At 41.7% G+C, this 16,727-nt stretch overlaps 1 protein-coding gene across 8 annotated transcripts in view; it reads left to right on the top strand.

The window, feature by feature from the left end:
* The window catches only part of LOC132401776 (paralemmin-2-like), a 128,664-nt gene that overhangs the window by 20,765 nt on the left and 91,172 nt on the right, over positions 1 to 16,727 (top strand). For 2 of the 8 annotated variants that reach the window (XR_009514704.1, XR_009514705.1), the window contains exon 1: positions 2,712 to 2,792. The exons of 1 other annotated variant lie outside the window; for it this stretch is intronic. Coding sequence is in view for 1 of the 7 variants with exons in the window: in XM_059983967.1 (XP_059839950.1) it covers positions 2,758 to 2,792 (35 nt within the window). In the remaining 6 variants the exon portion in view is untranslated. Of the gene's footprint in view, positions 1 to 2,407; positions 2,514 to 2,710; positions 2,793 to 2,812; positions 2,989 to 16,727 lie in introns of those variants that run through there. 5 more of the 8 variants (XM_059983970.1, XR_009514703.1, XM_059983967.1 and 2 more) reach the window with 5 other exon arrangements.

The following is a 16,727-nucleotide window of genomic DNA, read 5'->3' on the forward strand; positions in this document are numbered from 1 at the left end:
ACCTGCTCACTTCAGGAGGTACAGAAACATTGGGAGCACCGGAAGCAATAACTGCACATTTCCCTTTCATGTACTCTTACTAAGGTTTTTATATTTTTGCTCATTTTGGCTTCCTGTATTAAAGGCATACGTTCAGAATCTGTGCAGACTGTCTTCAACAAATTTATCATTTTATGCATTGATTGCAAATTATTTTGCCCAAACTCATGATATTTCTCTGGAGCCTTTGCTGCCACCTTATTTCCTGGTCATTAGATCATCCTTCAGACTTACTAAGTCTGACCCATTGTTAAAAATAATATTTCCAAGCATGACTAAACACTATTGCACATTTTGGCATATAGCTGAGATTAATCGGATCTTTTCATTTCCGTTTCTCTGATCAGTAGTGTCATTTGCATCCTTCAATGAGTCAGCGTGTTGTGGCAATCTGTATGAAAAGCACCTTGCTTCCTTAATGAGTTTGCAAATTAAGGAATCTATTAGCTGCCATTCTTTCTGTGCAAGTTATAGAGCTGTCAGGCTGAGTATTGTGGAGACCCATCAAGTGGCGTGCTCAGTTAATATCTTTAGCAAACAGCAGTACAAAAGTAAAATGATGTAGATGCCGGAAATCTGAAATCAAAAATGATGTGTTTGGCAGGCAGGCAGCACCAAAACACAATTACCCTGTTTCAAGAGGACTGTCTTTCAAATGAATTTCTTGTGTTTATAAAGAGTCGTTGACTAGCAAGCCAGCATGGCTCACCGAAAGGAAGTCACACCAAGGAGAGTTTCGAGTGTATGACTCAAAGCCAAAGACGATTAGAGCCTTGAAGAAGGATGGAGAGCAGAAAGGCAGAGGTGTCAGGGACAGAATTCTGAACCTTAGAAGTCTGAGTCTGGTGCTAATAGTGGGATGATTAAAGTTTCAAAGTAACGTTATTATCAATTCTGTATACCATATCCAACCTTGAGGTTCGTGTTCTTGAAGGGACACACAAAACAAAGAAACACAATAGAATCCATGAAAAACCACAAATAACCAAAACCAACGAACACCCCTTGTGCAAAAGAGGAACAGGTCATGCAAATAATACATAAACATCAGCTGAAGAGTCCCAAAAGCGAGTCTAGAGGCTGCGGAGTCAGTTTATTGTTGAGTCGAGTGAGGTCGGTCCAGGAGCTCAATGGCTACAGGGAAGCCACTGTTCCTGACCCTGGCTCCTGCACCTCCTGTAGTAGCAAAAAGAAAGGGAGATGGGACAAATGTGGGCAGACAGCACTGAACTCCTGTTTGTTTTCTGCTCTTGGACTTCTACACTTTAATCCTGCTTGATGCTTTAATCAGCACATAGTAATGGGGTTGAGCATGGATTCCTTTTCTGATTAAAATTTCTGTTGGTCAAAAGACCAGAGTAGAATCAGAATGAGGTTATTATCTGTGACGTAATTTGTGACAGCACTACAGTGCAAAAATATAAACATTACTCTAAGCTACAAAAATAAATATATAGCGCTAAAGATGAAAAATGAGGTAGTGGTCACAGGTCCCTGCTCCATTCAGAAATCTGATGGTGAATGAGAAGGAATGTTCGTGGTTTGATCCAATGAGTTAGTGGGAAAGAACAGCAGACACAAATGAAGACAAAGAGATTGCTAACACAGGAAATGGGAATAACAAACTGAATGCTGGAAGAACTCCATGGATCAATAGTGCAAGTTGATGTCCCCTGCATCAGGACTGCATTCAGCATCGATACCTGTTTGCTTACACTCATGAAGTACTGATAAAAGGCACTAAACAAGTGCAGGTTGTTGAACTTCTGATGTGATATTAACAAAGAGAATTTACTGTGACTCATGAGTGCATCCTTCAAAATATCCAGCAGGTTGCACATTTTTTTTTAAATATGTAAGAGTTAACACACATAGGCCCTTCACCATTCTGTGGAATAAATATTCTCTTTTAGATGTTGCCAGATGTTGATGTATTTACTTCTGTTTTCAAATATTGCAGAATAAAGCTTAAATTATTGGCTTAGAGTCAGAGCTCCGGGCTATTGTTCAATATCCGCAGTGGAAGCTGGGAAAAATAAATTCAAGTAATTATTAAACCTTGGATTAAAAAGTTGGCATTAATAATGATGAACATGGAGGGCGTGGATTTTTTTTTGCCAACTCATCTGCTTCACAAATACCTTTCAGGGAATGAAATCTCCTGCCATGGCTTCTATAAAACACCAGATTCTCAGCAATATGAACTGAGAGTAAGCAATTCAGTTCAGGAGTGATTAAGGGATGGACAATAAGAGGCACTGTGGCTGGTGACACCCACCTTTTATGAATGCATGCCTAGAAAATAAATAGCGGGTGGGGTCCTTTGATTTCCCACTGCCTGGAAGAGTAGTTTTGACTTTCACTTTTCACAAGGAGAATTTTCCAGCCTTCTGTAGAAAAGCATGAGAGCATTGGAGACAGCACGGTTACAAGCAGTGTTGGGCAGATGTGACTGACAGGAACCAGCGACAGAGGTACATATATAAAAAAAACATGGTGTAATTGTGTTGTCATTCTCTCAGCTGCTGCTTGTTTGTAAAATGTATGGATGGCAGCTTGAAAGGACAAGCTGACTGACATGACGCCAAAGCGCACTAAGCTAATTTAAGAGAAAAGTAATTAGCTAATTGCCTCTGACTGCCAGTGTGTGTTGCGGAGTGCAGCTGTTGGACTAAGGGAAAGCAAGACAACTCTGAGTGGCCAGCACAAAGCGGTGGGATGGATTTGAGCACTGATTCATGCAGTCAGGAATGGTGAGAGAGGGGGAGGCATTTGTACATGGCATTGAAATGCAGCAACTGGGCTGTGACTAATCTCTTGAACTGCTTGGGTGTCTGATTATTTTAAACATTTGAAATGCACTAGAGAGAAATCTTTCACTTACACAGTGTTTCCTTCAACCCTTGAGGAATTTTGATTGTTGTCTAATCTGCACGAGGACATAGCCAGGTAGGCATAAAAGCATTTCCTTTGATTCGAACTTGCAAATACCTCCTCTTTGAGAGTTGCTTTGTTGGGCACATTGTACCTTGGAAAAATTTAGATGCAACATAGTGTTTTTGTAGATTAGTAGCCTGCAGAGCAATGTCCATTTACATTTAAACAACTCAGAGAGAAAGCATAAGCAGGTTTATTACTATGCAAGGACAATTTTTTAAATATATTCCTCTCACTGTCTCAGTATTAAATTCCCGTACCACAATTTGAAGCAGATATTGAAGCTTAATTGTTATTGCACTATAGTAAAGCAAAATTAAGGTATAACATTTAAGCAGTTTGAATATAACATTTCAACTACTGCTGAAGTAATCCTTTTCATGAAGTTTGCACAACTAGGGTATTTTGTAAGAATATTGCCTGTTCTTACGATGACACTGTGTTTTGTCTCAGAATATACAGTTTAAAAAGAGAATTCTCTTTTTTAAAGTCTTGGACTTCATCCTTTTGAGCAAAGGAGACTGAGAGCTAATCTCACAGAAGTTTATAAAAAATTATGAGAGCCAATGATATAGTGATTGCACTTGTTTCTTTCCCAGGGCTGGGGAATCAAGAACTAGAGAGCACGGATTTAAAGTGAAAAGGAAAAGGTTTAATTGGAACGCGAGGTGCATTGTTTTTATATGGAGAGTGGTGTGTGAGTGGAATGAGCTGCCTAAGGAAGTGGCTGAAGCAGATACAATTAAAACTTTTAAAAGACAGTCAGACATATACTTGGATTAAAAAGGTTTAGAAAGTAATGTTTCAAATGCTGGCAAGTGGGATTAGTGTCATGGTTGGCATGGACTAATTGGGCTAAAAAGCCAGTTTCCATATGCATAACTCTTAATTCTATGACTATGCTTTTCCACACAGTCCAGAACTGACAAATTACTGCTAAAGGGAGACCACAGATATATAGGAAACCAAGCAGTCACTACAAAGTCCAACAACTAACAACTGATAGCATAGGTAGTAGAACATACTGCCTATACCCAGAAATGGCCGAGTGGACGAAAGTTTGGAATCAAAGTACTTATTTTAAAGTCCCTATCATTTCACACCATTCCTTTCCTCATCCTCCTCCCCTCTCAAATACTCAGAGCATCCTGGTCCTCATTGGGAGTTAATACCCAGGTTTACCAACTCGTTCACAAGACTGAATAACACTTTCTCCAAGCCATATGGAAATATGAGCTGGATCACTTTCTACTGGGGTGAGGTTTGGATTTCTAACTCAACCGCAATCCCAATAAGGTCCTAAGATTTTGCATCTGATAAAACGTTGTGTCCTGTGAAGATAATTAGGCTGATAAAAATGACCCTTCATTTAATGGATTCAAAAGATTCTGTCTGAAATTGGATGGCCCCATGTTTGTTCATCATGGTTCATTCAGTCAGACAGCAAGGTCATGACCATTATGGGGTGAGAGGGAAAATGGTGCAGGCTCTGGGAGTTAAGTCCAACCCAAACACAAGTTCCTGTGCATTTTCAGATCGGACAACTAATGAATATCTGAGGAATTTTCTGCAACTGTCTTATTTTGAAAGCAATCTGTACTAGACCAGTTGTGTGCAGTAAAATCAAGTATATAATTAACCTGACTCACCATTCTTAAAGGAATCATTACAGTCTGCAGTAAGGAAGATTAATTATTTAAAATATACACTCAATGGCTACTTTATTAGGAATCTAATAAAGCAGCCACTAAGAGTCCATTCATGGTCTTCTGCAGCTATAGACAATCTACTTCAAGGTTTGTCATGTTGTGAGTTCTGAGATGTTCTTCAGCACACCACTGTTGCAATGCATGGCTATTTGAATTACTACGTAAGAAGATAAGAATTAGGAGTGGGAGTAGGCCATCCAGCCCATCGAACCTGCCCCGCCATTCTAAAGAGCATGGCTGATCTGTCCGTAAACTCAGCTCCACCTACCTGCCTTTTCCCCATAGCCCTTAATTCCCTTACTATGTAGAAACCTATCTAACAATATCTTAAATATATTTAGTGAAGAAGCCTCAACTGCTTCCCGAGGCAGAGAATTCCACAGATTCACCACTCTCTGGGAAAAACAGTTTCTCCTCATCTCCGTCCTAAATCTTCTCCCCTGAATCTTGAGGCAATGTCCCATAGCTCTAGTCTCACCTACCAATGGAAACAACTTTCCTACTTCTATCTTATCTATCCCTTTCAAAATTTTGTATGTTTCTATAAGATCCCCTCTCATTCTTCTGAATTCCAGAGTATAGTCCCAGGTGACTCATAGGTTAACCCCTTTATCTCTGGAATCATCCTGGTGAACCTCCTCTGCACTGCCTCCAAAGCCAGTATATCCTTCCTCAAGTAAGGAGACCAGAATGCCACACAGTACTCCAGGTGTGGCCTCACCAGTACCCTGTATAGTTGCAGCATGACCTCCCTGCTCTTGAATTCAATCCCTCTAGCAATGAAGGCCAACATTCTGTCTGCCTTCTTAATAACCTGTTGTACCTGCAAGCCAACTTTTTACGATTCATGAACAAGAACTCCCAAGTCCCTCTGCACAACAGCATGCTGCAATCTTTCACCATTTAAGTACCAATCTGCTCTTCTATTATTCCTTCCAAAGTGGATGATCTCACATTTACCAACATTGTATTCCATCTGCCAGACCTTGGCCCACTCACTTAACCTATCTATATCCCTCTGCAGACTCCACATCCTCTGTACAATTTGCTTTTCCACTCAGCTTAGTGTCATCAGAAAATTTTGCTACGCTGCACTCAGTCCCCTCTTCCAAATCATCAATGTAAATGGTAAACAGCTGCGGGCCCAGCACCAACCCCTGCGGCACCCCACTCACCACAGACTGCCAACCGGAGAAATACCCATTTGTACCAACTCTCTGCCTTCTATTGGTTAACCAATTGACTATCCATGTCAACATACTTCCTCCGACCTCATGCATCTGTATTATATTTATAAGTCTCTTGTGTGGCTGTCCTCTCCCTGTCAGCTCAAGCCAGTCAGGCCATCCTCATCTGATCTCTCTCAGCAACAAGGCTTTTCCCCACAGAAATGCCGCTCAGTGGATTCTTTTCTAAAGTTTTGCACCATTCTCTGTAAATTCTAGGAACTGTTGTGTGTGAAAATCCCAGGAGATTAGCGGTTTCTAAGATACTCAAACCACCCTGCCTGGCATCAACGATCATTCTGCAATCAAATTCACTTAGATCACATTTGATCCCCATTCTGATATTTGATGTGAAGAACAACTGAACCTTTTGCCCATGTCTGCATGTTTTTATGCATTGAATTGGTTGGCTGATGAGATATTTGCATTAATAAGCAGATGTACAGGTGTAATTAATAAAGTGTCCACTGAGTGTATTTTAACCTTTATGTGAACTCATCTGGGAATGACTGCTCAACTACTAAAGACACAATAATAATTCCTCATGCAATTTTAAACCAGGATAAATTTCAAAAGGAATGAAATAGAGTTCCTGAAGTTGTAATATGCTGGATATAATATGGCTGACAATCTTACAAAGGATAAAATCTTTTCAAATATTTCACTATTCAACCAGAAGTAAGCAGTTTACACTTGCACATAAGTTGAAACCATTTTGGAAGATTATCTCCGAATGCCTGGAATTCACCTTTTGCTTATTTCAGAATTTTTATTCTTTGAACCAAAGAATTTCATGTGATTCATGTCTGTGTGATAAGTGTAGTCCACAAAGGATTTGAGCTGTAACATCTCACTCATAGAGTTTTGGTTCAAATTGAGCCTAAATGGTCTGCTGAGCCTGCTGTACGCTGGTTTGTGACACATTGGAAATGTCAATGCGGTAAATTGTAGGTCCTGACCTTTGGGACTTATTTGAAAGCTGATGGTTGGTCCTCAGTTGCTTCTGTTGGTTAACAACTGCTGCAGAGCAGGAAAGGTGAAGAGGCCTGTTCAAAGTGAGATAATTATAGGCTGAAAATGTCACAAAATCTCATGGCTGGAGGTGCAATCCCAACCAGTTCACCAAGAGCTAGTTAAAATTCCATTGGGGACCAAATTATGTCTGAGCATTTCTAATGAAGGGTCTTTAAACATTAACTCTGTTGCTGTCTCCACTGATGCTGCCTAATCTGTTGAGTCTTTCCAGTTTTTTATTCCTGAACTTAAGTAAATGTTTCAACATTTGTACTCCTCTGATTTTCATATAATTTGGTATTTTACACCACACAAAAAAAAGTGTTCTGTATGGCAGAAAAAAATTTTGCTGTTGTTGTCTGCATTGGTCTTATTAATTATGAAGAATTAAAGTCCGTTTCTCAAATTTAAGTAAATACTTACAAACTGGTCACGAGAGGGATGAATTGAACAAAGTCAAGATTACTGATTACCAATTGGGAAATGGGAATTGCTGGATTGTATATTTACACCTGGTATGGACAATGGACTAAGTGACTTCTTTTTCTTCTGTATACTTCCATGGTGCTCTACCTGCTTAATCAGTGGTGAGTTACCGAGCCAGGGTATTACAGTTAAATGCCCACTCTTTACCAAACCAATAATTCTGTTTTGGGACAAATAATTTGGATATTGTGTAAGCTGAAGGGGTTAGATTAGTTGGGCTTTGATTTGCTCATTGAATTATGCTTGGCATAACATGGTGAGTGGCCCATAGGATCTGCTCCAGTGTTGTACTGTTCTATGTTCTATGAAAAGCTTATCTGTTCCTAACCTTATGAGTTAGGATAGTAATAAAACCGCCCCAGTTTGCTGGAAACACATAAAGAGAATCTTGTTGAAAAGCTTACTGTGCATTTCTAATAAGAAAATGTTCAATTCTTTGCAATGATTAGCTCCATAACAGTGAAATAGCTATTCACAAGCTATTTCCTCCTCCCTTTCTTACCCCATCCCTGACATATTTCGTTGTTTGCCTGTTCTCCATTTCCCTCTGGTGCTCCCCCCACATCCTTTCTTTCTCCTGAGGCCTCCCATCTCATGATCCTTTCCCTTCTCCAGCTCTGTATCACTTTCGCCAATCACCATTCCAGCTCTTGGCTTCATCCCACCCCCTCCAGTCTTCTCCTATTATTTCGCACTTCCCCCTCACCCCACTACTTTCAAATCTCTTACTATCTTTCCTTTTGGTTAGTCCTGACAAAGGGTCTAGGCCCGAAACGTCGACTGCGCTTCTCCCTATAGATGCTGCCTGGCCTGCTGTGTCCCACCAGCATTTTGTGTGTGTTGTTGTAGCTATTCATAAGAGCATCTTTCCATTTGATTAGGTTTAATATGCAGATGTAAATTAACCAATCAATTGGGTAGAGATAAATTATAATCCACTAATTTCTAAAATGCTCTCTGTAACATCTGTCACTTTCTCAGCTGCGATATTTACAGTAAATAAATCTCTGGCTACATTATCTAAATAGGCATGCATTTCCTTGTAGTTTCTCCCAGAAGGCATAGAAATTTGGTGATTATAAAACAGGGTCCAAAGTTTACAAAACTTTGAATACTTTTTGCTCATTGATTAGCAAAGGGAATGATTTGTTCCAATGGTGTTCCATTGCCAAACACTTCTGTAAAATTTGTTGCCTCCTTACGAGGGTCAGGGACATCTCAGATCAGGCCCAAAGATTTCTTCAAGGAAGTAGCCAGAAGTTTTGGTACATATTAGTACCAACAGCAGAGGTAAGAAAAGGGATGAGGTCCTGAAGAGAGTATACAGAAAGCAAGGTAGGAAGCTGAAAGCAGGACTTCCAGGGTAGTAATCTCTGGATTACTGCCCTTACCACACACCAGTGAGTGTTGGAATATAATGTTTTATCAGGTGAATGTGAGACGGAAGATATGGTGTAAGGGGCAGGGTTTCAGATTTGTGGATCTTTGGGATCTCTTCTGGGAAATATGATCTGTACAAAAAAGACAGGTAAAAAGAGATATGATCTGTACTAAAAAGAACTCTGTAGTGGGACCAGTGTCTTTGTAAGCAGCATTGGTGGAGCTGTTGGAGAAGGTTTAAAATAGTTTGGCAAGGAAATAGGAACCAGAGTGATAGGGCCAAAGATGGAGGTGTTGGTGTAAAAGTCAATGTAAATTGTAGAGAGACTGCAGTCAGCTAAATGGGTTGAAATATGCCTTTTTTAATGCAGGACATGGGTGATGAGCTTAGACATAGATCAGTGCATGGGACAATCCATTGTGGGCGTTAGAGAAACTTGGTTGTCACAAGGGCAGGAATGGCTGCTGGATGTTCCAGGGTTTATATGTTTCAGAAGGATCTAGGGGGGAGGTAAAAGAGGAGAGGGAGTGGAATTACTCATCAGGGATAGTGTCACAGATGCAGAAAGGGAGGACATCATAAAAGGATCGTTTACTGAGTCAGTGTGGGGGTAAGTCAAAAACGGGATTGACTTCGAGAGTCGCAAGGTAATGTTGCAGCTCAATAAAACCCTGCTATTTTTTTCCATTCTCATCTCCTCCATTACAGGAAAGATATGGAAGCTTTAGAGAGGGAGCAGAAGAGATTTACCAGGATGCTGACTGGATTAGAGAGCTAAGGGTTTTCTCTTTGGAGTTAAGGAGAATGACAGGTGACATGATAGAGGTGTATGAGATAAGAGGCATAGACTGGACACCCTGAGACTTTCTCCCTTGGTAGAAATGACTAAAATGAGGAGCCATAATTTCAACGTGATTGGGGGTAAGTGTAGAGGGGATGTCAGAGGTAGGTGCATGGAATGCACTATGAGGGGTGGTGTTAGAGGCAGATATATTATGGATGTTTAAGAAGCTCATAGGTAGTCGCATAGATGAAAGGAAAATGGAGGGTTACATGGGAGGGAAGGGTTAGATACATCTTAGAATAGATTAAGAAGTCGGCACAAAAGCATGAGCTGAAGGGCCTGTGCTATTCTATGTTCATTGTTCCATTTGTGAAGTGAAAGTGGTCCTAAAGAAATTCAGTAGTTATTTTATCAAGTGCTTTCAGATCTCCTGAACTATCTTTATATTAAAAGTTAAAAAAGTTAAAGTCTGTCTTGAGCCTTATAGGCTCATCAGGCTGGTTTCCATGGCGTGAAGCGACTGAGAGTACAAGACTCCTCCCCCCCCACCCGCCCCCCGGATAGGATGCCAGTCTATTGTGAGGTTAACACAAAGTGCACTGCAGATGCTGTGGTCAAAGCAATATGTACATCAAAATGGAGGAACTCAGTAGGTCGGACTGCAACTGTGGAAACGAGCAGTCAATGTTTTGGGCTGAGACACTTTGTCCTGAAACTTTGACTGCTCATTTCCACAGATGCTGTCCAACCTGCTGAGCTCCTCCAGCTTGTTGTACGTATGGTGAGGTTAACTCCCAGAATTTTGCTGGTACCCACTTTCAGCTGGGTGGACTGGAGCAGTGTGCAGTTAAGTGCCTTGCTCAAGGACAAAACACATTTCCTCAGCTGGGTCTTGAACTCACAACCTTCAGAACATTAGTCCAACACCGTAACCTCTTGGCCATGCACCACTGTCTTTGTACTGAAGTGATATATTGTGTGGGATTGCTCCTTGAGAAGATTTGACTGGTTACTTCAAACAAGAGATTATATACACTTGAATTAAAATGGAATCAAAGTCTGAATGATGTCGCATGTTTGCAGACCTCAACTTATTATTTCTGTCTTTTTATCAGTATAGCATACTATTTGTAAAACATAATAAAACACAAATACATTGAGTAAATACTTGCTATGTTTCATCTGTGCTCTGCCAGGCACATTCAGCAGTGAATATATGTATTGTTCTTCATCCATGATTGCTTATTCTAATGCTTTGTTGACGATAAATAGCTAACAAACACAGGTCCTTGCTAAAGCTGTTTTAACTCCCCACACAATAGTCCCATCTTCTGCAGCTGAGGTACTTGGAGCAGCATAGATTCATGTTACCATGGGTTTCTGACAGTCCACAGCTTATGGCTTCTCACTTATCCTTGCCCTCTCCTTATCCTCCTCCCCTTCATCCTTTTCTCCCTCCCCTTATCCTCTCCATTACCCTTCCCCCCTGCTATACCCTCTGTCTACCTCATCCATCGATCCATCCCTTCTTTTTCTGCCTCCCACCACCCACACCATCATACCCCATGCCCCCTCCTCACCAACAACCTCCTCCTTCTCCTTCTCCCTTCCCAAAACCTCGTTCTCTTTAAGAAAGAGGTAGAGCAGGGAATCAGTCCAGGGCAGGCTGCCGGTTTTGACTGTGACAGAGGTAGGCCATGTCTGTTATGCATATTCTCTCGTCTACATTGAAATTAAAATTGTTATTTTATTATTATTGTCATATGTACTGAGATACAGAGGAAACTTGTCTTGCATACTATTCATACAGACCAATTCATTACATAATGCATTGAGGTAGAACAAAGTAAAGTAACAAATATAATGCATAATGAAGTGCAACAGCTGCTAAGAAAGTGCAAATCCCGTGGACAAGCTGCCCAGCCCAGCCCTCCCAACCCCATTCTCCTGCCTTGTCCCCATAACCTTTCATACCCTAACTAATCAAGAACATATAACCTTCGCCTTAAATACACCCAATGCCCTGGCCTCCACAGCCACCTGCGGCAATGAATTCCACAGATTCACCGCTCTCTGACTAAAGCAATTCCTCCTCATCTCCATTCTAAGTGAACATCCCTCTATTGAGAAGATATGCCCTCTGGTCCTAGACTCGTCCTCCAGAGGAAATATTCTCTCCTATTCCATTTAACCTACGCACTTCAACACTTGATAGGTTTCAATGAGATCACGCATCATTCTTCTAAATTCCAGTGAATACAGGCCCAGAAGTCCTAGAGCTGTCAAGCACTCCTCATATGATGAACCTTTCATTCCTGGAATCATTATTGTGAACATCCTCTGAACCATCCCCAATGTCAGCACATCCTTTCTAAAATAAGGGGCTCAAAACTGTTCACAATACTCCAAGTGAGGCCTCACCAGTGGCTTATAAAGCCTTAGCATTACATTCTTGCTTTATGTTCTAGTTCTCTCAAAGTGAATGCTAACATCACATTTGCCTTCTTCACCGCCAACTCAACCACAAATAAACTTTTTAGTTGCCTTCTGTTAGTTGCTAGAAGTCTCACAATCCTCTAACTTCACATTAATTTTTGCTCTATTAAATGCCCTCTCAGAGGGTCCAGATCCTCCCTGAGGCAGGTGTTGATTCCAGCCATGACCAACCTCTCAAAGCATTTTGTTACCATAGATGTGAGCGCTACTGGGCAAGTCATTGAGGCGGCTCACACTGTTCTTCTTGGGCACTGGTATAATTGTTGCCCTTTTGTAGCTGGTGGGAATTTCTGACTGTAGCAGTGAGAGATTGACAATGCCTTGGAACTCACCCGCCAGTTGGCTGGCACAAGTTTTCAGAGCCTTACCAGGTACTCCATCAGGCCTTATATATCTTTTTCCATATACCACATGCAATCAAATATAATACCCTCAGCCCTTTATTTGTAACTGCTTTTGATTTTGTCCCCCTTTTACACAGCAATTCATCCCTGTGACTGCAATTTTTCTCTATAATCTGCCTGTCCTTCCTCACAATGTCTCTGTACTCTGTCTCTGCTTGTAAACCAATTACCCTATCCTCAGCCACAAGTAGTTTAAACCCTCCCCAGTAACTCTAGCAAACCTGCCTGCAAGGTTATTAGTCCCCCTCTGGTTCAGGTGTAAGCCACTCCTTTTGTACAGGTCATATCTTCCCCAGAAGAGATCCCAATGATCTAGAAATCTGAATCTCTGGCCCCTGTACCAGTTCCTCAGCCATGCATTCGTCTGCCAAATCATCCTCGTCTTATCCTCACTGGTGCATGGCACTGGCAGCAATCCTGAGATTGCTACCCTGAAGGTCCTGCTTTTCAGCTTTCACCTAGCTCCCTACATTCTCTCTTCAGGACTGACTTGCTTTTCCTACATTAACATGGCCTCTAAGGAGCTGCAGTTCGTTGAAACTGATGCAGAAGTTGTTATCTGGATAGCTGGAGGTCTCCCAGAATTCTCACATCTCTTACAAAGGACATAACACAGCCCCCAAAATTATTTTAACTGCTTTAACTATGTACTAACAGATGAAGGAAGAAGAATCAAGGTTCAAAGTTCAAAGTAAAATTTATTATCAGATTCCGCACATGTCACTAGATACAACCCTGAGAAGCATTTTCTGCAGGTATACTTAGCAAATCTATAGAACGGTGACTAAACCATAAACATCAGGAATTGTCAACTGTTAACAAACTGTGCAAATGCAGATATAAATAAATAGCAATAAGTAATGAGCATGAAATATCTTGAACCTGGTGGTGTGAGTCCTGGGGCACCTGCACCTTCTATCTGATGGCAGTAGTGAGAAAAGAGCATGGCCTGGGTGGTGAGGATCTTTGATGATGGATGCTGCTTTTCTAAGGCAATGATTCATGTAGATGTTCTTAGTGGTTGGGAGGGCTTTCCTGTGATGCACTGGGCCAAATCTATTAGCTTTTGTAGGATTTTTCGTTCAAAGGCATTGGTGCTCTCATACCAGGCTGTAATGCAGCCAGCTAGTATACTTTCCACCACAAATCTATAGTTATTTGCCAAGGTTTTTGATGACATGCTGAACTTCGGCAGACTCCTGAGGAGGTAGAGGCACTGCTGTGCTGTCTTTGCAATAATTTTTACATGATGGGTCCAGAACAGGTCCCCTGAGATGGTGACCTGGAATTTAAAGTTACTGACCCTCTCCGCCTCTGATCCTCTGATGATTACTGGCTCACGGACCTCTGGTTTCCCTCTCCTGAAGTCTATGATCAGTTCCTAGGCCTTGTTGCCATTGAGTGAGAGGTTTTTGCTATTACACCACTCAGCCAAGTTTTCAATCTCCCTTCTCTATGAAGAAGGAAAAGGAAGAAGAATAAAGATATTTTTCCTGACCAAGTCTGTTCTCACTGAAGCCTGACGAGCCAAAGCCCACCCTAACCCAGGTCCACTCACATAATGGTCGCTTCAAAGAAATGGTTACTGTGCTCGTCCCTGCCTTATTTTGATTTGCTCTTCCTAATGAGTTGCGACTGCACCACCAAAAAAAAGCAGAAATCCCTGAAAGCTCCTTTTTTAAATCTCTTGCTCTCTCTCCCCAACCTTCGTAGGCCTCCTCCACCGGTTTGACTGTGACTGCAGCACTCAAAAAAGCCAGAAGATATTACAAAACACACAGCACAGTACAGGCCCTTCGGCCCACAATGTTGTGCCAACCCTTAAACCCTATCTCCCCTATAACCCCCCACCTTAAATTCCTCCATATACCTGTCTAGTAGTCTCTTAAACTTCACTAGTGTATCTGCCTCCACCACTGACTCAGGCGGTGCATTCCACGCACCAATCACTCTCTGAGTGAAAAACCTTCCTCTAATATCCGCCTTGAACTTCCCTCCCCTTACCTTAAAGCCATGTCCTCTTGTACTGAGCAGTGGTGCCCTGGGGAAGAGGCGCTGGCTGTCCACTCTATCTATTCCTCTTAATATCCTGTATACCTCTATCATGTCTCCTCTCATCCTCCTTCTCTCCAAAGAGTAAAGCCCTAGTTCCCTTAATCTCTGATCATAATGCATACTCTCTAAACCAGGCAGCATCCTGGTAAATCTCCTCTGTACCCCTTCCTATAGTGAGGTGACCCTAACTGGACACAGTACTCCAAGTGTAGCCTAACCAGAGTTTTATAGAGCTGCATCATTACATCGCAACTCTTAAACTCTATCCCTCAACTTATGAAAGCTAACACACCATAAGCTTTCTTAATTACCCTATTTACCTGTGAGGCAACCTTCAGGGATCTGTGGACCTGTACCCCCAGATCGCTCTGCTCCTCCCCACTACCAAGTATCCTGCCATTTACTTTGTATTCTGCCAAGGAGTTTGTCCTTCCAAAATGTACCACCTCACACTTCTCCGGGTTGAACTCCATCTGCCACTTCTCAGCCCACTTCTGCATCCTATCAATGTTGCTCTCCAATCTTCGACAATCCTCTACACTATCCACAACTCCACCAACGTTTGTGTCGTCTGCACATTTGCCAACCCACTCTTCTACCCCCCACATCCAGATTGTTAAAAAAATCACAAAAAATAGAGGTCCTAGAAACAATACTTGTGGGACACCACTAGTCACAACCCTCCAATCCGACTGTACTCCCTCACCACGGCCGTCTTCTTTCTGCAGGCAAGCCAATTCTGAATCCACCTGGCCAAACCTCCCTGGATCCCATGCCTTCTGACTTTCTGAATAAGCCTACTGTGTGGAACCTTGTCAAATGCCTTAGTAACTCACATCCACTACACTACCCTCATCTATATACCTGGTCATCTCCTCAAAGAAGTCAGAGAGAAAGCTATGATGATTCTGATTATGATTTTGGATCTTCCACCCAAAGGCACAGATGGTCAACTATTGTCATTCATTTGTAAACACACATTGGAAAAAAGCTGGATGAATGCAGCAGGCCAGACAGCATCAATGGAAAAGTGTAAACAGTCAATGTTTCAGACTGAGATCCTTCTTCAGGACAGGAAAGGAAAGGGAGTAGACTTCGACTGTTTACACTTTTCCTTAGATGCTGCCTGGCATGCTGCGTTCCACCCAGCATTTTGTGTGTGTTGCTTTGGATCTCATCTCCAGCATCTGCAGATTTTATTGTGTTTGTAATTGTCATACATTTCTCTATTCTTTCTGTGACACTAATAGGACGAATACTGTCGCTAACACCTCATGGGGCATCTCTTTCATCTGCCTTTAAACAGACAATCAATAGTTACTTTATTTGGTACTCCCGTACACCTGATCATTAAAGCTAATATCTAAAGAGCCAATCATGTGACAGCTACTCAGTGCATAAAAGCATGCAGGTATGGTCAAGAGGTTCAGTTGTCATTCAGACTAAACATCAGATCATAGAACAGTACAGTACAGCAAAGCACAGGAACAGGCACATCAGCCTGCAATGTTGCATCAAACCAATTAAATTCATAATCTAACAGCTAATTAAACTAATTTCTTCCACCTACACAATGTCCACATCCTTCAATTTTCCTCACATTCATGTGACTATCTAAACATCCCTTAAAATTCTTGTGTTTCTGCCTCTACCACCACCCCAAGCAGTGCATTCCAGTCACTCACCATGCTGTGTTTGGGAAAAGAAACTTGCCACTCATGCCTCCTTTGAAATTATCCCCTCATACGTTAAGTGCAGGCCCTGTGGTTTGGACATTTGAATACTTGGAAATGATGTTGTCTGTCTGTTTTATCTGTCTATGTCTCTCATAATATTATAAACCTCTCTCAGATCTCCCTTCAGCCTCCACTGCTTCAAAGAAAACTGTCCAAGTTTGTCCAACCTCTCATAAAAGCATATGCCCTCCAATCCAGGCAAAATCCTGGTAAACCTCTTCTGTATCCTCTCCAAAGTATCCTTCCAGAAATGTGGTGACCAGAACTGTATGGAATACTCTGGATGCAACCTAACTAAAGTTTCATAAAGCTGCCACATAACTTCCTGACCTTTGAACTCAATGCCTCAACTAATAAATACAAGCATACCAAGCGTCTTCTTAACTACCCTATCAACCTGTGTATCCACTTTCAGGGAGCTATGAACTTGATACTCCCCCCTGCCCCAGCCCAGAACCTT

Source organism: Hypanus sabinus, chromosome 11 (genome assembly GCF_030144855.1).
Source record: "Hypanus sabinus isolate sHypSab1 chromosome 11, sHypSab1.hap1, whole genome shotgun sequence".
NCBI lineage: Eukaryota > Metazoa > Chordata > Chondrichthyes > Myliobatiformes > Dasyatidae > Hypanus > Hypanus sabinus.